We start from the raw sequence: 22,420 nt of genomic DNA, 5'->3' as shown, positions 1-22,420 counted from the left end.
CCTCTTTCCCTCAGCCACCTTCGTATGTACTCAGTGCCTTCAATTCCTAGCTTTTCTGGAGTTTTGTGACAAGCATTGATTCCCTTCCTCATGTTGATTCCTCTACTTTGTTGTGTAGAGGTTTGTTTTCTTTGGTCCTCCAAGCGCATTTATTACTACTAACTCATGTGTTTCCAGGTTGTAAAATAAATTTCTTGATGTATCTCATGTACTGTTGCCCCCTCTTTATTCTCAGATTTACTGTGTTTAACCTGAAGTCACTCATTATCTACCTCTCTCAAAAAAAAACTTTTTTTTTTTTTTTTTTTGAGACAGAGTCTTATTCTGTTGCCCAGGCTGGAGTGCAGTGGCGTGATCTTGGCTCACTGCAACCTCTGCCTCCTGGGTTCAAGTGATTCCTCCGCCTCAGCCTCCTGACTAGCTGTGATTACAGGCATGCGCCACCACGCCCGGCTAATTTTTGTATTTTTATAGTAGAGATGGGGTTTCACCATGTTGGCCAGGTTGGTCTTGAACTCCTGACCTCCTGGTCTGCCCGACTCGGCCTCCCAAAGTGCTGGAATTACACGTGTGAGCCACTGTGCCTGGCCAGAAAAATTTTTTTTTTTTTTGAGACAAGTCTTGCTCTGTTGCCCAGGCTGGAGTGCAGTGGTGCAATCTTGGCTCACTGCAAGCTCTGCCTCCCGGGTTCACGCCGTTCTCCTGCCTCAGCCTCCCAAGTAGCTGGGACCACAGGCACCCGCCACCATGCCCGGCTAATTTTTGTATTTTTAGTAGAGATGGCGTTTCACTGTGTTGGCTAGGATGGTCTCGATCTCCTGACCTCATGATCCTCCTGCCTCGGCCTCCCAAAGTTCTGGGATTACAGGGAAAAATTTTTTTAATACTATAAGTTATGTTAAAGATCTGCCCACCAGAATCAATTGCTACTGCATTTAATGTTATTCCGTATTCATGGCTTGACAAAATAAAATGATAGCAGAGTAGATTATATGTGATCTTTTTAATGTGTGGCCTGACTTTTTCTGCTTTAGAACATGCTAATATTTGGGAATTACTTTTAAAATTGAGATAAATTTATTTAGTGTATTCGTCACTAAAATATGTTCTAGGAGATTATTTATAGAAAACTGTCGAGTTCATATCTAAAGAAATTAGAATTTTATTACAATAATTTGAATGCATAGTGTGTTAATTGGTATCTTTTTCTCTATGTTTATTTGTTAAGGATAGGGAGGAATAGACAGTATTAGGTTAATGAAGTCTTTTGTACCCCTAACTAACTTTTACCACCAAGAATACAGTCTTGAAATTTGGTGGAGATCTATGTAGTAGATTTCACTAATATGTATTATCTTCATTGTTTTTGTTGTGTGACTTAAAAGCGTCAGTAAGTTAAGAGTATATTTTAGTAAAAATTGACTAGTCAACAATTATGGCCTTAGGAAGTGATAGTCAATTAAATACAGCTTAGGAACAGGTATGAAATTATTGACTCTGTTGTTTTGCTTTGAGTTCTTCCTCTCCAAAGTGCTGAAATGTGTTTTGAAATTACTTAGTTGCATTAGTGGTTGGATTTGAGGCTTTTAACATGTTTTTCATCAGTACCTCTGGGAAAAGGATAACCAAGACCTTTAAATGTACTATGCATTTTGCATCACTGTATAATTGTAAATACTGTGATGAAATATTGAAATGATCATGAAAGATGATGACCATTAAGCTTTTCTTTTAACTATTAAAACTCACTGAGGGTTATATTGAGCTGTGGTTTATGAAATTGTTTAGACTAACACCTTCCTTGATAATTGTTTCTGAAGTGGAGAAAAATGGTTTAGGATAGCATAGTTCATGAATATTCTTTTTAGTTTTGGCAACTTCTGTGAATTACTGTAGAGAATGTTTTATTATGGAGAAAACTTGTTGGCTTTGACTAACACCTGGATTATAAACAAATTGAAAAAATATTCTCATGGGCTTCAGATTCTTTTTATATAGGTTATTCTTTTTAGTATGCATTTGTATATCTGGCATTTGGTATTTTATTAAATGGTAATAATTAGTAATTAGGACTGTATTATAGAGAAATGAAAACATAATGATGTTCCTGAGATTTGTGATAATTTTTAACAATAATCAAAAGTGTAAAGTTTGTATTTTCATTTTATTCCTAATTTTAGCCAATTTAAAAAAATTAATGAGAACATTTTATTTCAGGTTATTATGTAATAATTACTGAAGGTTAACAAATATGGGTTTATAGATGATCCTTGAGAAAACCAGAAGCATAATGTATTACTAGTAATAAATTTGAGTTTCTGAGCCTTCATAAAACACTGAACTTCATCAATTATATATGTACCTTCGTGTCTAATTGGTTTTTAATTGAAAAGAAATATTTTCTGTGACATACCAAGATAAGTTTAGATTACAAATTTTTAGTGTGGTTAAGTTTTGATAGTTATACTAACTTTAACTGGTTTTCAGTCTAACCCCAATAATGCTACTTAAAATCTTTGTGAAATCTAAATGGCACAATTTCTGATTTGACAATGTAAGTAAAAGTTTCTGTATATAATGAAAATAAAATCTAAATGATGTTTACCCTTTACCTGCCTACTTAGTATATGGGTCTTTCTGCTGTTATCTATTTCATCCATGGGGAGTTTTGCATTTTGTCTGAATTATGTAATAAAAATCCTTTCCCGTTGCAGTTTTGGATCAGACCAAATGGATTTGAGAAAAATAGTACTAGTAAATACTTTTTTACTACTAATTTTTAAAAGACATTACTTTTTAGAGCAGTTTTACGTTCACAGCAAAATTGAGCAAAAGGTAGAGATTTCCCACATTTCCCTTTCCCCTACACACGTATAGCCTTCTTTCTTGTCAGCATTCTTCACCAGACTGGCGTGTGTGTTATAATCCATGAACCTACTTTGACATATCATTATCACCCAAAGTCCATAGTTTACATTAGGGTTCACTCTGGTGTTGTGCATTCTGTGAGTTTAGACAAATGTATAGTGGTTGTCTTCATCATTATAGTTTCATACAGAGTAGTTTTACTGACCTAAAAATCCTTTGTGCTCCCCTCCATTCCCACTAACCCCTATAAACATGTATCTTTTTACATTTCTCCATAGTTTTGCCTTTTCCAAAATGTCATATAGTAGAAATCATACAGTATGTAATCTTTCATATTAGTTTCTTTCTCTTAGTAATATACTTTTACATTTTCTCCATGTCCTTTCATGGCTTGATAGCTCTTTTTTTTTTAGCACTGAATAATATTCCATTGTCTGGTTGTACCACAATTTATCCATTAGCCTTCTGAAGGACATTTTGTTTGCTTCTAAGTTTTGGCATTTATGAATAAAGCTGCTATAAATCATGTACAAATTTCTAAGTGGTCATAAGTTTTCAACTCCCTTGGTTAAACACTAAAAAGTGAAATTGCTGGATCTTATGGTAAGAGTAGATTTAGTTTTGTTAGGAACCATCAAACTGTCTTCCAATGAGACTGTATCATTTTGCATTCCCACCAGCAATGACTGAGATTTCATTTATTCTTGTACCACATTCTTGCATTAGGTGATGTCAGTGTACTGGATTTTGGCCATTCTAATCGGTGTCTAATGATATCTAGTCTTAATTTGCCTTTCCCCAGTGACATGTGGAGAATCTTTCATATGCGTATTTGCCATTTGTATATCTTCTTTGGTGAGGTGTCAAAGTCTTTGGCCCATTGTTTAATGTGATTGTTTGTTTTTGTTGACTTTTAAGAGTTCTTTGTATATTTTGCACAATTCTTTATCAGATGTCTTTTACAAATGATTTTATCCTAGTGTGTGACGTGTTATTACTGATACATGGGAAAGTGGTTGACTTTTGTATATTAACCTTGTATCCTGCAACCTTGCTATTTATTGCTTATTCCAGGATTTTCTGTAAACTATTTAAGATTTTCTATATAGATGATTATGTCATCAACAAAGACAGTTTTATTTCTTCTTTTTCAATTTTTATCCTTTTCTTGTCTTACTGCATTAGCCAGGACTTCCAGAATGATGTTGAAAGATAGTGGTGAGAGGGGACATTCTTGACTTTTTCCTGACAGTGGATACTTTTAAAAGTAAAATGACTAATCTAAAGATTTATATATAGAATTTTAGTTCCTCTGTAATTACTGACTTCTTTTTTTCTAGCAAGAAAAGTAATTTTCTTCATTTTCTTCTTTAAGTTTCTATTTTGAAGTTTTCTGTAAGTTAAATGATCTAAGTGAAAACTCACTCAACTTGAGGTCTCACTTTCCTTCCTATTCTTATATTATGTCAAATTTCTAGTTGGGTTTCCAAGAATGTTATGTTAGGTATAAGAGCTGAGGAATGAACATATGCTTGTGTTGTTTGGCTGTGGCATCTCTTGAGGTATCATACTTCTTGCTGATCACTTGCTGCCTATCCACAAAGGTCACAGTTATGTTCTCTTCATCTTCTTAAATCCTAAGCTGCTTCTGCATCCTTCCATGATAATTTTTTGAATCTTCCTGGCTGAGGTCCATCTGTCTTTAAATTTGTCCCTGTTCTACTGTTCTTGTGCATTACTAGATTTAGGGTAAGTCTTTGAGTCTTATTATCTCTCTGTGCTGTGCTTGGGAAGTTAGGTTTCTGCTTTTTGTCATCGTTCTCCTACCTTTTCGTGGCACATGCCCTTCTCTCAAGAATATAGTCTTGTGGAATTTGATTGCTTCCTTTTGGACTACTTGTCTTCATTTTATTTTGATGGAAAGAAAATGGTTTTAAATAGATTCATATTTCTGTTTTATATTGGTTTGTTTTACCTCATTGGAAAAAATTCAGTATCTCTGTTTTACAGTTTCGGTAAAATATGAATTCAGTATGAATTTTAGAGAGTATATATTGTACAATTACAAGTCATGAATTTCTAAATGTTAGTAAATTTTAGAATAATAAAAATTATACCTAGAATACACTTTTAAAAGATAATATCTAAGACCTACAGATGTAGCATGATATGCCTAAGGATATATTCTGTTAGTATCAGAATAAGAACATGGATTTTATGACTTTGTTTCTTGTTCATTCCTTGAGAATACGTTACTTTTTCTTCTCTGCTAGTTCTAGCCAGTGACTACCCTCCAATGTTTTACTGATTTTCTATTTAATTTTTATTCTACTCTATGTGTTCTGTTAGCACAGTTATACTAACACTATTCATAAAATACAATCCTTTGACAAAATCATGTCATGTGATCGTTTTAGTCTTAAGAACCACCTTGGGTTTTTCAAAACACAAAAGAAGGTAAATATGAAAGTGGACATGGAAAAGTGAAAGTAGAAGAGAAAAGATGAGACTGAAAAAGAAAAGAATTTGGAGTGGAACGGAATAGCTATTAGGGTGAAATTGCATGGAATTTGAAAGTCTTAGAGTTATTACACTCAGAAAATATGAATATGGTTTATAGTGAGCAGTGGTAAGTAGCCAGACGTGGCCTTTTGATTTGGGTTTTATGTAAGAACAAAAAAAGATCAGTTGAGGGATATTATGTAGTTAGAATACAAAGAGCTCCTTAAATATTAAGAAATATGAAGATTATGTATTTCCAGTTCTTTAAAAGCAAATCTTTGTGTGTGTGTTTATATAGGCACACACATACACGCACATACACACAAGTGGCATTCACTAGCATTTTTCAAATCTAGGTATATTTCAATTCATGTAGGCCTTTCCTTATTGTATTAATGCTTATTATATTTTTTTGTTATAAGGATTAAAATATTCATTTGTACATACTCTATTGATTGATTTCATTCCCAGGCTTTTTAATGGATTGCTTTTTAGTGGATGAAGTTTAATGGGTAAATTTCAAATGGATCAAGAATATAGTTAGTAGATTTATACCAGATATTACTAATTCATAGGGCAATGAATTATAGTTTCTAACTCAAAACTGGTTTAGCTCAATTCACTGATTTTTCTAATTTGATTTTCCATTGCTAGTCATCAATTTTTGTGGTGAACTATGCTGTTTTTATTAGGGTTATTGAACTATTTAATTCTTTCTTCTCTGCATTTTGGGTAATATGTCTTAAAAAAAAAAATCAAAAAGCCAAAACCAAAATGTCTATTTGTCCTTGGTTTTCTTTGTTACCTTCTTTCCCAGCTCCCAACTATTTCAGATAAATCAGTATATCGTGTTATAGAATGAAGAGGGCAAGATAAATATAGATAGGCTCATTTAATTTACACAGAATCAAATTGTTGCTAACTCGTTTAGTGTCAGTATACTTTTCAGTATTACCTATTCATATGGTTTAACATAACTTTTAAGAGTTAGGTATGAAATTGATATGGGTGATATTTTTCATTATTATTGTTTTAAAAGAAAGAACCTACTGAGTGACATTTCTTCAGCTATTTTTGCTTTTTTTTTTTATAGGAGTGGCAAAATTCTATTCAGAAGAATGCAGGCCTTGCTTTTATTGAACTTGTCAATGAAGGAAGGTAATCTATTTTATTTTAATTCATTTTGTATTTTTCTTTAAAATCTTGTATTTTTCCTATAGACATTGATATTTTTGGGTTCTGTATTTACTGTTTGTTCAGTCAGTAATGTAATGGAGCTCTGATATATCAATTATTATGTATATGTTAATATTTAACCATTTTATAATTTTCTTTAGATACATGCTTACTGATACAGTTCTGATTTTTATTTTTCAATAAGTGTGGCTGAGTTTGGGAAAAGTAAACTGATAATTCTATTTGCAGGTATAAGGAAAAGCCACACTTATTTGGACTTCCTATCAAGTTATTTTACGTGTATAGAGCCAATAATTAGAATTAGATGTCTATATTATCTTTCTTATATTACAGGCTGACCATAACGGGAGGGGGGACAAATTTCACAATGTGATGTGATGAGAAAGGTGATAGAGGAAATAAGGAGGTATGTTTTCTACTTAAAGAACAGAAACAGAAGAATTCAAGGAACGAAAATTCAGTGGTGGGTAAGAGAAGGGAAGAAAGTACAGAGATGAAAAGAGAGATAAAAGGGAGAAAACAAATGTAAAAGAGTGAAATCATTAAAAGGTAAAAATAAATTGAGGAAATGATTAGTGGACCACTTTTTGTCTGATTTGTAGTAGCTGATTTTGCATTAATGGAACTGAAGACCCAGAGTATAGATTAAAAGATGTGACTGACTCCCCTTCGAGATAGTATTCTGAATAAACTTACTGTTTCAGCAATGTTCGATTAGTGTTTTAGGTAATGTTGTTGGAAGATTGACCCTATCAGTCCTTTGGTAACTATTTAAACTTGCATCTAAGAATCAAGGTTTGCTCTCTATCTCTCATAAATGTTATGGAAAATGGAGAAAAGAGTATTCGTAACATTATTTGATTTTAAATACTACTAAAATCCTTTCCTTCAGAAATAATTAGAGGTGCTCACAGACTAGTAACCTGCAATTATAGTACTTCATGCTAAATTCTGTGATAGAAATATGTAAGTACAGGGTGCTTAAAACTTAACCAGGAAACATGATTCTTGAGATACATTTCAAGGATCAGTACGATTTGTCATGTAAACATTAGAAAATTGGAGGTTATGGAAAAATTGGAGGACATTTGTGTGAAAAACATTTCAAACACAGGGAACAGAATATCTGAAGGCATTGTAATGTGGGAAGGTAGGTATACAGGGTATTCTCATGTGTGTGTGTGTGTTGGAGAGGTGTTGTTGGAATTGGGCATCTAGATCCCTCAAGAGCATGGGAAGCCTTGGAAGATTTTAAACAAAAGAGAGTCATTGTGATATTTCGGGTTTGGAAAGATAACTGGCGGAATTGTTTAGGATAGGTTGAAGGTGGGAAGACCTGATTGAAATGAAGAACAGTAGCAAGGTTACTACAGTGATCTATATGAAACATAGAGATACATTTTCATGTAGAGTGTGGCAAGTAGTAGGTGATCAATAAAAACTCATAGATTTATATCAGTGATTACTAATTCATAGGGCAATTAATGAAATAATGACTAATTCTTTACTCTTCCTTTTAGTAAACATTTCAAAGTGTGTATTTATTGAAAAATAGCTTTTGACTGATTTCAACACTGAGGTATTGGATGATATTGAAGTTTATATATGGAAAAAGAGGTGACTGGAGCTGTTGATTAAATACACAAATGTTCTGCTTAATGCAAAACACCCATGAACAGATTTTTAATAATTTTTAGTGTTTATTGAAGTATAATTCCGGGGCTTTTTAAAAGAAAAATTTATACGAGGTGATTTTGATCATTGTAGACTTTACTAAGTGTAACTACCCTTACTTATGTATGTTATTGTTACATTTAATAGATGAGGCAACATAGGCTTATGATTAAGAGCATTGGCTTTGAAGATAGCCCTGGGTTCAGGTTTCAGCTTTGATACTTGACAAGTGCTTTTAGTTTTTGAGCTTCAATTCCTCATCTATTTGTTATACACTATATCCCAGGAATTATTCTTGCTACTGAGGATACAGCAATAAACAAAATAGATAAAAGATTCTTTTTTCGTGGATTGTACATTCAAATAGGCATTGACAGATTATGAACAATAAAAAAATAAGTAAGTTATATAATATGTGAATGATGGTTAGTACTGTGAGAAAAAATATGGAGCATATGGGGGGAATGAAATTTTTGAAGGAAGTAAAAAAGGTTGATATGGTTTGTAGTTTAAATAGAGTGGCAGGATTAGGACTCTTTGAGAAAGTAACATTGGAGCAAGCACTTGAAGCACACAGGGAGTCAGTTAAAGGGGCATGTATGGAAAAGCATTCCAGGCCTAGGGAACAGCCAGTGTACAAGTGAGAGCTTCTGTGGTGTATTTGAGGAATGAGGCCAATATAGCAAGAAAAGAGTGATTAAAGTAGAATGAAATAGGAAGTAAGGTCAGAGAGATAACATAGGGCAAGGTTTTGTGTAGAGGCTTTGTAATTTATTCTGTGGGAAATGACAGCCATTGCATGATTTTGAGAAGAAGAGGAAGACATTCTCCCTTATGGATTAAACAGATCACTCTGGGATGGGCGCAGTGGCTCACACCTGTAATCCCAGCACTTTGGAAGGCTGAGATGGGTGACTTGCTAGAGCCCAGGAGTTCAAAACCAGCCTGGGCAGCATGGTGAAACTCTGTCTACAGAAAATGCAAACAATTAGCCTGGTATAGTGGCAGGTGCCTGTAGTACCAGCTACTTGGAAAGCTGTGAGGGGGGAGGATCCCTTGAGTCTAGGAGGACGAGGCTGCAATGAGCTGTGATTATGCTACTACAATGTAGCCTGGGAGATAGAGCAAGACCCTGTCGGGGGGAAAAATGACTATGGCTGATGCATGTAGGAATTTAAGGATAGAATTGAAGAGATAGCCAGAAGCAGTGGCTTATGTCTGTAATTCCAGCACTTTGAGAGGCTGAGGTGGGAGGATCGCTTGAGCCCAAGAGTTTGAAACCAGCCTGGGCAACATAGTGAGACCCTGTCTCTACAGAAAATAAAAAGAATTAGTTGGGTGTGGTGGCATGCACCTGTGGTCCCAGCTACATGGGAGGGTGAGGCAGGAGGATCACTTGAGCCCAGGAGGTCGAGGCTGCAGTGAGCTGTGCTCACGCCACTTCACTCCATCCTGGGCAGTAGAATGAGACCCTTTCTCAAAAAAAAAACAAAGAGATCAATTAGGGGGCTATTGTAGTAATTCTGGTTAAACATGATGGTGGCTGGGACAAGGTTGCTAGCAGTAGAGGAGGTAAGAAGTGGTAGCATTATGAACCTATTTTGAAGATAAGACCTGACAGGATATTCTAATGGCTTGGATGTGGGTTGTGAGAGAAAGCCAGGCATCACTCTTAAGATTTTTGGCCTTGTAAGAAGAGATACCAAATGCCTTTGTTTTGCATTATCATTCAAAGATCTTTACATAGCAGACAGCTTTGGAATATAGAAATAGTGTCTCCATTTAGAACAAAGCAGGATCGTTTACTGTCTAGTATAATAATGTCTCTCTCCAAGCCAAAGACCAACAGGCCTACTGGCTGTCACAGAAGATTCGAGTGCCCTAAGCTCAGAGTTCCTCTCTTGTAACACACTTTACTGCATATACAGGTGTCTACTGGACCTGTGTTATTCTGTGGGACTGAGACTTGGAGCTACTGGCACAAATGCTAATAACTCCTGCTATTGCTATTTCTGAAAATTTGGTGAAACAGTTGTTTGAATAATTTATTTTTATGTCATCTGTTATCATTTTCATAGTACCCTTTCTCTGATTTTTTACCTTTGCTTTTCTTATTCTGTTTAGATTTTTTAGCCTCCCATAGTTAGAAACTGTCTTCTTGACTTCAGTGCTTAGCCTACAGAGAACACTCAGCCTTTATCTTTTAAGTAAGTGTTTGAAATAAACAGTGGTGGAAGCTAAGATTCATTAGTGAAATAGTGGAGGTAAAATTGGAAATTTTCATTCTCTCTTTATTTACAGTGTAGAATATATTTTAAAGGAAAATTTTAGTGGGTTATTTTTCTAAATCAGTGGATTTGGCTTTCCTTTTATAAATATTTAGTGCCTTGAGGTTAAATGAGTTTTCATGGGAATAGATGTGTTTGTGAAATAGTTTGGAGTATTTGACTACTAGACTTAATCCCAGCGGCAGGAAGAATAATAATAAGGATTTTCCTTTTTACTGCAAAGACTAACCTTTTTTTCTTCTTATTATGTAAGTCTGACCTGCCTTGACCTCATTTATAGAGTAGCTGCTATAAATTTTGCCCTCGATTAATGTTTTATTAGTGTAAATAACATGAAGACCTTTATAGACAGACTACAGCATAAGGTCTAACAGACTTGAAGAGTATCATTAGCAAATCAATTACTAAGTTCGGACATAAGTAATTGTTGTTTGGTAGAAACTGCTGATGTCGTTCTAGCTATGATCAAGGCAGCTGCTCTATGAGATGTTACTCTGTGAAATTTATAGTGATTTGCTGATGGTCTCTTTAACTTACACTTGTTTAATAAGATATTTTTAAATACATTGTTTTGGTAATTTTGAGTTCAATTATTGGTATTTTTCATGTAAACAACACTCCATTTTAAACAAATTTATTTGAGAGAGCTAGAATAATTGATAATCACTGACATAATTGTTACAACCTTGATGACTTCAAAGAGAAAAAAATACATATACTTATAATAAAAGATTTCAGTTAATTAAATTTTCACAAATTATGAGCAAGAACATTGTTATTCCTGAATGATAATTTTGTTTATGAGTGTTTTATGATATCTTGAATCATTATTATCACCACCTCTGTTTACTTTTTAAATATGCAATTGATAGATCTAAAAGAGTTTTCTTATTCTTGAAAGGCACAACTTTCTTTAAACTAATAGTTTTAAAGCACTTAAAGAATATTAAAGCCACCTTGTAGAGTCTCTGTGATGCTGTAGCACCACATCAATAGAAAATAATGTACAGTTATTACTACTCCCTTTGACCCTGTTGAATGAAATCTGAGGGTTCAGTGTTATACTAAATTTAGATGTGGTGTAGGTTACATTGTTATGTATATTGGACCTAAATTGATTTATTTGTGTATTTGATTTGTCTTTATCTTAGTTATTTTCTTGTTCACTTTACAAATGTATTTAATTGAAATTGAATCGAATTGAAACATATATTTAATTAAATTCCATAATACTGTTGCTTACATTTTTCAACTCAATTCTTTGCCAATGAATCTTGAATGTTTTTTCTTATTTGGATAAATAAAGGGCTTCAAGTTCTTATTTTGCCTTTTATTCTTATTTTCTTAGAGGTTTTGGTGATATCACTTGCAAAAAAATTTAGTATCTCAGTATTGATGTTAATTTTGCTGGCAGAAATAGATCTGGCTGCTAGGTTGCCTCCTTTCTTCTTGCCAGCTTGCTTGTGATCCCTCCAAATATTTTTTAGAGCATTTTAAGCTCCTGATGTTGTTCTAGGTAGCAGTGATCAAGTCAGCTGCTCTGAGACATTATTCTGTGAAATTTGTAATGATTTGTTGATAGTCTCCTGTCTTATGACTTGTGTCTCTTAGAGAGAATGATGAATATTTTATGTGTTTAAGTGGTACTCTTTTTGTTCTTAACCTCTAGAATTTTGAAAAATAAGTGCAAATCCTCTATCAGAGTTTTCTTTTTTTTTTTTTTTTGAGATAGGGTCTTGCTGTGTTGCCCAGGCTAGAGTGCAGTGGCACAATCTCATCTCACTTCAGCCTCAACCTCCCTGGCTCAAGTGATCCTCTCACCTCAGCCTCCTAAGTATCTGGGACTGCTATTGAGGACACCACACTTGGCTAATATTTTAATTTTTTTTTTTTTTCTTGTAGAGATGGGGTTTTGCCATGTTGCACAGGCTAGTCCTGAACTCCTGGGCTTAAGTCATTCAGCCTCCCAAAGTGCTGGGATTACAGGCATGAGCCACTGTGCCTGGCCTCCTTTCATTCTTGTTTCTAGTTTTATTAATGTTTCCATTAGTTTCTCCTCATTGTTTCTATTTCATTTATATTTTAAATTAAAAAACCGGCATCGTTTTATTGGCTAATTTTTTAAATGTTTGATAGTAAAAATCAGGGAAGTAGTAGACTATGAAACCTAGTTTAAAGGTACAATATTTGGTAAAAATTTTACGATTTAAATTCTCATCTTGAATCTTGTAATTTGTTAAATATGTAAATAATTAAAACAACCTATAATTATGGTTTTGTGTTTAATTTAATAAAAACACATTTTAAGAGCTTTCATAGCCTCCTGTAACTTTACTTTTAGATGTTCTGCTGTGACTCTTCTTTTTCCCCCATCCTTGGAAAGCACAGAAAGGGCAGATTATCCCACATACTGTTGGGCACGTTGCTTAATCATCCTCTAGGACCAGTCAGTGTCTGCTTATTACAGCAGTAACTCAGACGTGTATACAAATATATAAATAGCCCACATAAAAGACATAATGCTTCGAGTATTAATACACTGGTCTGTCTTCAAAATTCATCTGCTTAGATTGCATGTCTTCTTTCTGAGCATTCATTTAGCAGCTCCATCCTTTTTCTTCACTTCTCTGAATAGCATGATTACTAATAATGTTGGTGGAATGAGAAGAAGAATGACTAGAAGGAAAGGTGAAGAGGGAAAAGGGAGAGAGGGAGAGAGGCCAGAAAATATTTCATTTGGACCCTGTTGGCCATTAGCACTTGTATTTTAGATCTGGGTTATCCTTTGATAAAAAGACAAAGGTATTTATTGCACGTAAGTAAACAGTGTGGCTAGAATATATTCTTATCTGTAACAGTGGAAGATAAAATTTGAATTGAGGTAGAGATTATCACTTGGAAATCCTTGAGTGTTACTTAAAGAGCCATGTACTTTTTCTGGCTTCAGTTTTAAAATTATATATGTAGGAAGATAATTTATAGAAAACCTCCAACTAAATTTTTTTATTGTAATTTTTTTTTCTTTTAAGAGAGAAGTTCTTGCCTTGTCGCTCAGGCTCAAGTGATCTTCCTACCTTGGTCCCCCAAGTTGGTAGGATTACAGTTGCGAGTTACTGTGCTCTGCTTAATTACATCTTGTAAACAGTTGTTTGGAAATGATGCTATTTTTGGGGTAGAGTCAGAGATCAACAATGGATTAGTTGAGCAGAGACTTTATCTCTCTCTCTCTCTTTTTTTTTTTTTTTGAGACAGGGTCTTTTTCTGTCACCCAGGCTGCAACCGCTTAACTCCTGGGCTCATGTCTTTATCTCTGTTTACTTCAATCCTGGATTGTATTGGTATAGAAGTTTCTCTGGGTGATTTAGAATAAAGCATATGCTCTTATATGCTCTTAAAGATTAGATTATTTAAATTAATGTTTATCATTTTGTGAAGGTTTAGTGGCTTATCAAAGAAGATTAGAATTTTCTCTCCTTAATTAGGATAAGCATATGTTTCTTATTTATTTTATTCATATGTTTTGGCTTAAAGTACTTCCATGGTCAGGTTATTTTTAATTTTATAGCTTGATCTCAGCTTATCATTAATATACTTCCTTTAATAGATTTTGAATATGGAGGCTTGTTTTGTGCACTTTATATGGGATTTTATATTTAAATAATTTTTCAATGGTTACTTTTTTTTTTTTTTGGATGGAGTCTCAACTTTGTTTCCCAGGCTGGAGTGCAGTAGCAATATCAAGGCTCACTGCAGCCTTGATCTCCCTGGCTCAGGTGATCCTTTCACCTCAGCCTCCCAAGTACCTGGGACTACAGGTGCTTGCCACCACACCACAGCTAATTTTTGTATTTTTTGTAGAGTTGGCGTTTTGCCATGTTGCCAAGACTGGTCTCGAACTCCTGCTCAAGTGATCCTCCCACCTTGGACTCCCCAAGTAATGAGATTACAGGTGTGAGCCACCACACTGGTCTGTGGCTACTTTTTAAGCTTGCTTTGTTCTGATTTATGTAAAAAAATGGTGCTGCGTTTGAGTTGTGCTTTTTCACCCCCTAAAAATGCTAAATTCTACTAGATTTCAGAGCTTTAAATGTTTTGCTATATAGGATTTGCTGTTTGACATTTTTTTACCAAGACCAAATGTATATGACTTTTAGGAAAGATGGCTTGGATATAGCGTGCCAGTAGAATATGCTTATGTTTGTATAGATGTTTCATAGCCTTATACATTTTTAAAAAACTACAACAGCATCTATGTAAGTAGGATCATTTATTAAATAAAAATGATTATAGAAAAAAGGGATATGTGTTAGGGATAGGTGAAAAAAGGAACTCTCATAACCTTTGAGAAGAGTAAAATAAAAATAAAATGAAAATAGAGTCATTCACTTTGTTCAGCAAATATTAATCCATACTGGCCATGTGCTGGTCCATATTCTCGGCTCTGGGAATTTAGCAGTGGTCAGATTATACATGCCTGCCCTAATAGGGTTTATTTTAATTGGTAAAGTTAGACAATAAAGAAATTAAAAAGTTGATAGTATGTTCAGGAGATAAGTGATATGAGAAAGTTAAAACAAGGAGGGGAGGAGAATAGGTACAGTCGGATACAGAGGACGTTGCGGTGTTAAATAAGAGTGGTCAGAGTGGAATCTGAAAGGATGAATTTCTATGAATCGCTAAGGAAATGTCACTGACAATGAAGAGACAAAGGCAGTTATAAGAAGATAGAAGGTGGTAGATACTGTGCAGCAGAGAAATCTGCTGAATTCCAAATAAACTGAATTCCAAGTGGAGAGTCAGGAGAGCCATTTCTCTGTATTTTTGCTTTTCTACATATAACTATCTTCTCTCGCTTTTTATTTGCACATTCTAGAGAATAGATTATTTCATAGTCCTAAGAAATTATTTTATCTGAAATAATCAGATAAAAGCTTGCAGCCTGGTCTTTTTGCTTCCATTCTAGCCTCTGTAATATCATGAGTTGTTTTAAAATGTTCAACTAGGGATTATCATGCAAAATAAGCTTGGAAAAAATGGTTGATGTAAGGATGTAACATTTATATTAAATTACTAAGGTTTTATATTCTCAGGATGAAATAACTTTATGGAGTATTTGCTATCTCCATTTAAACTCTAGTAAAGCATATGGATACCTTGTGGTCTCCCTGATCAAGGATATTGCCTTCCAGAAAAAGTGGCTACTACCTGGGCTAAATTTCAACTGAGAAAGATCTAGACTGGCCTTAAATGTGTATGAAGCCCATTAAAATTTTTTTTTAAATTAATTTTTTCAGTTACCAACAAAATCCTTTCTTTCTGAGGTTCCAGGCGTGTGTATTCTGTGATGTTAGAACCTTTACATCCCTTATTCAAAGTTGTTACTGAGAGCTTTAACTGAGAAAGGTACAGAGAGATAACAATTTAGGGATTTTTGTGATACTGAATTATTGGATGTGCTGGGTGAGAGACAGAGAGAGATAGATGTTGCAAGGAGGCAGATACATGGAGAGTTAGGCAATAATTCTTCACTATAAGAATAAAGGCTATGTTAATATATGGAGATGATATTTTGGAAAGTGAGGCTTTAGTAGTTCTCATATTACTGAAGAAAATCTTTGGAAGCAATTTATCCTCTTCTCTGTAGCTAATTCTAAAGAAATTACTATATTTAGAAGGATTGCCAATTCAGGAACATTATTTCCACATTCTCAATTATTAGAGTGTAGAAAAGTGGTAACTTTCCTTTCTCATCAGTGGTCATGTTTAGTAGCGAAAATGACAGTTGCTGCTAATGGGGGTCACAGAAAGCCCAGGAAACAGAACAGCAATATTGGAAAAGTCTTGGTGAAAATGTGTATGTGCTTACCCAAGGTCTAGACTAGTATAATCAGATGTGGACAATGGGCTGTAATGTAGTTATGGGAGATGGTTGTCATCATTACTGTTATTTATTGAGCCTCTACTATGAATCTTTTCTAGTTGGTTACTTGATAGGGCTGTTTGTTTCCTAAGGCTGACACAAGCATTTTTTTCTTCCTTCTTGCACTGTAGGTGTAAATTATACATAGTTTTTTCTTCTTAATATTAAAATATGTGAATCATTTTATGCTCTGCATTTAGACATTTAATCTACAGTAAACCCAACATTTTGAGCCTGCTTATAATAATTAAAACTTTAATTTACCTTTAATTCTTTGTTTGAAAGAATAGTTTACACAGCTATTAGATAAAATTGCTGTTGCTAAATATTGTGTAATTTGCATATTTAGGAAAACGGGCATATAGATAAGAAAGATTGACCCCTTAGAATAGCAAAAAAAATCATTTAGATATCTTATTAGTTTAATTTTTGAAGTCATTTTAATATTTTCATTAATGAAAGGACAAATAATATTGTGTGAATATTTAAAAAAAATGGGAGGTATGTATTCAGGACCTTCTCAGATACTTTGATTTTAAAACATTTTGTAAATTGTGAAGGAAAAGATATATATGCTTCCCTTCTTTTCTGAAAGTATTATTAAATACTTTACATATATCCCAATCAGTTTTTATAATATTCTTTTAAATAAGTAAGGTTAGATGGTAATCATTTTGTATTATCCAGCGAAAATATTTCAAACTTAAATTTATGATACAGTTAAGTCTGAAAGCTCCATGGTGTTGCTGTTAATTGCTTAGGTAAATTTAGATGCTTGAGAATATTTGGTTTGAAGTATTTTTACAAACTGTCCACTCATCAAATAATGATGGAGTATAGCCTGCCTGAACAGTACCTCTTAGATGTTATGTTTATTAAAATAAAAAGAAGCAAAAGATTTTTTTTGTCTTTTTTTTTTTAAAGATTTTTCCTTTTTCCTTCCCTGCTTCCTTAATCAGTTCTGGTTAAGGAAGCACATCTTCTGAGAGAATAGAGTAATACACATATAATTCTAATAGAATGTTTATAAGATATCCTATAAACAAGTATAATATATGCTGTACCTATAATAATCATTAGGGATAAGATTGACATAAAATAACCTGGGCATTGTAGTTCACTCCTGTAATCCCAGCACTTTGGGAGACTAAGGTGCGAGGATTGCTTGAGCCCAGGAGTTCAAGACCAGCCTGAGCAACATAGCAGGATCCTATCTCTTTAAAAAAAATTGGGTAGTATGCACCTGTAGTCCTAGCTACTTGGGAATTTGAGGTGGGAGGATCACTTGAGGCCAGGATTTCTGAGACCAGCCTGGACAACATAGCAAGACCCCTGTCTCTACAAAAACGATATTAAAAATAAAGATTGACATAAAGTAAAGGTCTTTATAGGATAGAATTGCAGAATATTCCTTAGAGGGAAAGAGGATTGAAATGGATATGAAGCAATTAAGGTTTGGGATATAAGGAAAGGACAAAAAAGTAGATTGGGAGTGGTTTATGGCACTCATTTTTTATTATTCATTCAGTATCTATTTATTGATTAGAATCCATGTGCCAGGTACTATTCTGGAATCTGAGGATATAGCTGTGAATAAGTCTATGCTGTCATAAAGGAGAGAATAAATAATAAACAAGTAATCAAAATAAGACAATTTAGATAGTAATAAATGCTTAGAAGGAAACAAAGCAGGATAATGTTATGAGAGTAAACATACTGGCTTTTAGGGAGTGTGGAGTGTTTAGAAAAATCTTGTGAAGGGGAAACAGTTTGAATGAAGAGAAGTAGCTAACCCTTTTGAGATGTATGTCACAACATTTTAAGGTGAGGAAACAGCAAGAGCAGAGGCCATAAGGAGTGAATAGTATTGTGTATTATTTAAACAAATTGAAGGCCAGAGTGGCTGGAACAAAATCAGCAAGAAAGAGTAAGGCTTGGGAATGTCAAGAGAAGTATTCAATATTCAGATCATATAAGGCCCTATAAGCTATGCTAAGAAATTTGGATTAAACCATATTCAGTAAGAGTAGAGTTTTTAATAGACGAGTGGCATGATATAACTTACAGGGTTTTTTTTTTTTTTGCTTATTTGTTTGTTTGTTTTTGAGACAGGCAGCGTGTCTCTGTTATACAGGCTGGAGTGCAGTGGCTTATTGCAGCTACATACTCCTGGCTAATGTGATCCTCCCACCTCAGCCTCCTGAGTAGCTGGGACCACAGGCATGTGCCACCATGCCCAGCTATTATTACTGTTATTTTTTGGGGTAGAGATAGGGACTTGCTATGTTGTCCAGGCTGGTCTTGAGCTCCTGGGCTCAAACAGCCCTTCTGTCTTGGCCTCCCAAAGTGCAGGAATTATAGGCATGAGCCACTGGGGTTGTCTTTTCACTCTGTTGGTTTTGTCCTTTGATGCACAGAAGGTTGTTGTTTTTTCCTTTATCTTTTTAAAAATAGACATGGAGTCTGTCTATGTTGCCCAGGCTGATCTCAAATTCCTGAGCTCAAGCGATCCTCCTGCTGGGATTACAGGTGTGAGCCAGTTTACCTGGCCCAGAAGTTTTGATGTAGTCCAGTTTATCTATTTTTTTTCTGTTACTGCCTGTGCTTTTGGTATTACGTCCTAGAAATCATTGCCAAATTCAGGGTCATGAAGCTTTTCCTTATGTTTTCTTTTAGGAGTTTTATAGTTATAACTCTTACATTTAGGTTTTTGATCCATTTTGAGGTAATTTTATATATGATGTAAGGTAAGTGCCTTAGTCTCTATATGCTGCTATAAAAAATACCTGAGACTGGGTAATTTATGAATAATAGCAATTTATTTCTCATAGTTTTAGAGGCTTAGAAGTCCAAGATTAAGACACTGGCAGGTTTTAGTGTATGATGAGGGCTGGGTCTTTGCTTCTAAGGTGGCACTTTGAGCACTGTCTTCACGTGGTGGAAGCCAAAAGGGCAGAAGAGGCTAAACATTGTGTGAAGACTATTCTTTAAAGGCCTTAATTACATTCACTAGGAAGGAGCCCTCATGACCTAATGACCTCAGAAAGGCCTCACTTCTTAATACTATTGCATTGGAGATTAGGTTTCTACAAGAATTTTAGAGGGGATACAAATATTCAAACCATATCAACAAGTATCCAATTTCATTCATTTTTTTTTTTTTTCTTTGAGATGGAATCTTGCTCTGTCACCCAGGCTGGAGTGCAATGGTGTGATCTCAGCTCACTGCAACCTCTGCCTCCCAGGTTCAAGTGATTCTCCTGCCTCAGCCTCCTGAGTAGCTGGGATTACAGGTGCCCACCACCATGTCCAGCTAATTTTTGTAGTTTTAGTAGAGACGGGGTTTCACCATGTTGGCCAGGCTGGTCTCGAACTCCTGACCTCGTGATCTGCCTGCCTTGGCCTCCCAAAGTGTTGGGATTACAGGCGTGAGCTACCGCGCCTGGCTCAATTTCATTCTTTTGTATGTTGATATCCAGCTTTCCCAACACCATGGCTTACATTCTTAGAAGAATGAATTGTGATGGGATCAGTATACAGGGCAAGAATGAAAGCAGAGAAATCAGTGAAGATATTACTGAAGTATTCTAGAAAAGAGGGAATGGTGACTTAGAATGATGTGGTAGCAATGATGATGGAGAGACGTAAACATATATGTGATGTATTTAATAGTTAAAGCAGTAGAACTTGCTTTCATGAATGGGATTTGGAGGTGAGGAAATGACAAAATCGAAGATTATTTCTTGAGTTTGAGTGGACTTTGGCGCTATTTATTGTGGTGGGACAAACTGAGGTAGTGATGGGGAAGAGGTATTATTGGCAGTGAGTAGGTAGAATCAAGAGTTCTGCTTTGGAAATGTTAGATTTGAAATGCCCTGTTGGGTATCCAAGTGAAGATTTTAGTTGGACAGTTGGCCCTGTGAGTCTGAAATATAGGAGACCAAGGATAGGGTTAGAGATATAAACACAGGAATTAGTACTATGTTGGTGAGATTAAAAGTCATAGAAATGGATGAAATAATTTAGAGGGAGGAAAGAACACACAGCTGAGCTCTTGGACATTACCAGATTTGTAGGTAGTGCGGCAGAGGATGTAGCAAAGGGGGCAATGAAGAAGCAGCAGCTAGATAGGAGGAAAACCAAGAAAGTGCTGTATATTATTGCAAAAGTTAAGAGAAGAAAATGTTTTAAGAACCTTAAGAACCTTTTCACAGTTATCTTGCTATTTGTATATAGTCCTATAACTTTCCATATTAGATTGTGAACTCTTTGTGGACAGTGTTATGCATGTTTGTATTCCTTACAGTTAGCAGCTTAGAAGTGACTGGCAGAAGTGGATAGTCAAGGAGTTTCTTCTCCTTATAAGCACTGCTGGGTCCCCAGCAATGATCAGGCACTGTTCTATGCTTTGGTTATGTAAAGATAAATTATAAATGGTTGGTGCAGTGTCAAATGGAAGACAGATTTGTAAATACATAATTGAAATTGTGTTATACGGAAAGTTTCAAGGGGATTACTTCTATGGAGGGAAAGCAGGTGTGGGATCAGAAAAGGTTTTGTAGTGAGCCTTTACTTTGGTTTAGCTTTGAAGGTAGGTTAGATGGAATATGAAGTGGGACAGTGGCAACAGAGGCAAAGGAGTGTACAGTAACAGGGCATAATGTTTGAGAAAATAGTTCCTGGCCTGGAGTTCTTAGAGTATAAAAGTTTAACAACAATGAGACTGATTTATAAGCCATGCAAAGGTGTTTAGTCTCTTTTGTAGATCATGGGAAGATGGCTGACGGCCGATACCTTGTCAACAATACAGTGATTATCAGATCTTCATTTTAGAAAGATGACCCCAGTGAAGAATGGGCAAGAATAGTAAGACTCATGGAAAGAAGTTGGATTGGAGGCTATTATCATAATCAAAGACATGATCCTGAGTGCCAGTGAGTTTCCAGTGAAGGGCACCGGAAAATGTTACAAAGAAAAACAACTTTTGGCTGGGCGTAGTGGCTCACACCTATAATCCCAGCACTTTGGGAGGCTGAGGTGGGCGGATCATGAGGTCGGGAAATCAAGCCCGTCCTGGCTAACACGGTGAAACCCTGTCTGTACTAAAAATACAAACAATTAGCCGGGCGTGGTGGCGGGCTCCGGTAGTCCCAGCTACTCAGGAGGCTGAGGCAGGAGAATCGCTTGAACCAGGGAGGCGGACGTTGCAGTGAACTGAGATCATGCCACTGCACTCCAGCCTGGGTGATGTAGCGAGACTCTGTCTCACAAAAAAAAAAAAAAAAAGAAAGAAAGAAAAACAACTTTTAAAGTTATTTCAGAGGTAGAACGGGCAGTACTTAGTCTATTGGATCTGTAGGATGATGAAGAAGGAAGATATGACTGATATTTCTAGTTTCAGTAACTGGATAAATAATGGTTATGTTAATGGGGCAGAGAATGAAAGAATGAATGATCTCTGGATAAGGGACTATTTTGATAAATTACGGTACATTCCATCCACATGAGTCACTTGAAGCTGTTCTGATTACATAATGGTATACGGTTAAGTAAAATATACAAGTATTATAGTATGACTTCTTAAGTATTTAAAAATATTTTTACAAAACACATGAACATGTACATTTGTGTACATATATATGCACATAAATACTGTATGTGTTTCATATATGCACATAAATACTGTATATGTTTCTATAAGTTTAGATAAATGTAAGGACAGGAACATAAACTACTCATGGTGGTGATGTATTCCGAAAAGTGAACAGGAAAGGGGGTTGGGAGCTTTCACTTGTTGCTTCATTATTAAAGTGTTGCATGGTTTTTAAATGCTATGTAACCAGAAAAATGAATGAAACATCAAGATGGAAATATCCTTCTACCTAAGTGTATATGTCAGTAAATGGACATCTTGAAAACTAAATGATAGAAAGGGATGTTTTGGTTCTCTTGAAAATAGAACACACGAGAT

At 35.1% G+C, this 22,420-nt stretch overlaps 1 protein-coding gene across 2 annotated transcripts in view; it reads left to right on the top strand.

Annotated features, from left to right (window-relative positions):
* Window positions 1-22,420, top strand: part of LRBA (LPS responsive beige-like anchor protein) — a 763,816-nt gene that overhangs the window by 251,450 nt on the left and 489,946 nt on the right. For both annotated transcript variants that reach the window (XM_024245927.3, XM_054553557.2), the window contains exon 34: window positions 6,464-6,528. In XM_024245927.3, coding sequence (XP_024101695.2) covers window positions 6,464-6,528 — 65 coding nt within the window. The remainder of the gene's footprint in view (window positions 1-6,463; window positions 6,529-22,420) is intronic.

The sequence above is a fragment of the Pongo abelii genome, chromosome 3 (genome assembly GCF_028885655.2).
Source record: "Pongo abelii isolate AG06213 chromosome 3, NHGRI_mPonAbe1-v2.0_pri, whole genome shotgun sequence".
Taxonomy (NCBI): domain Eukaryota; kingdom Metazoa; phylum Chordata; class Mammalia; order Primates; family Hominidae; genus Pongo; species Pongo abelii.
This window is presented reverse-complemented; position numbering and strand designations above follow the sequence as displayed.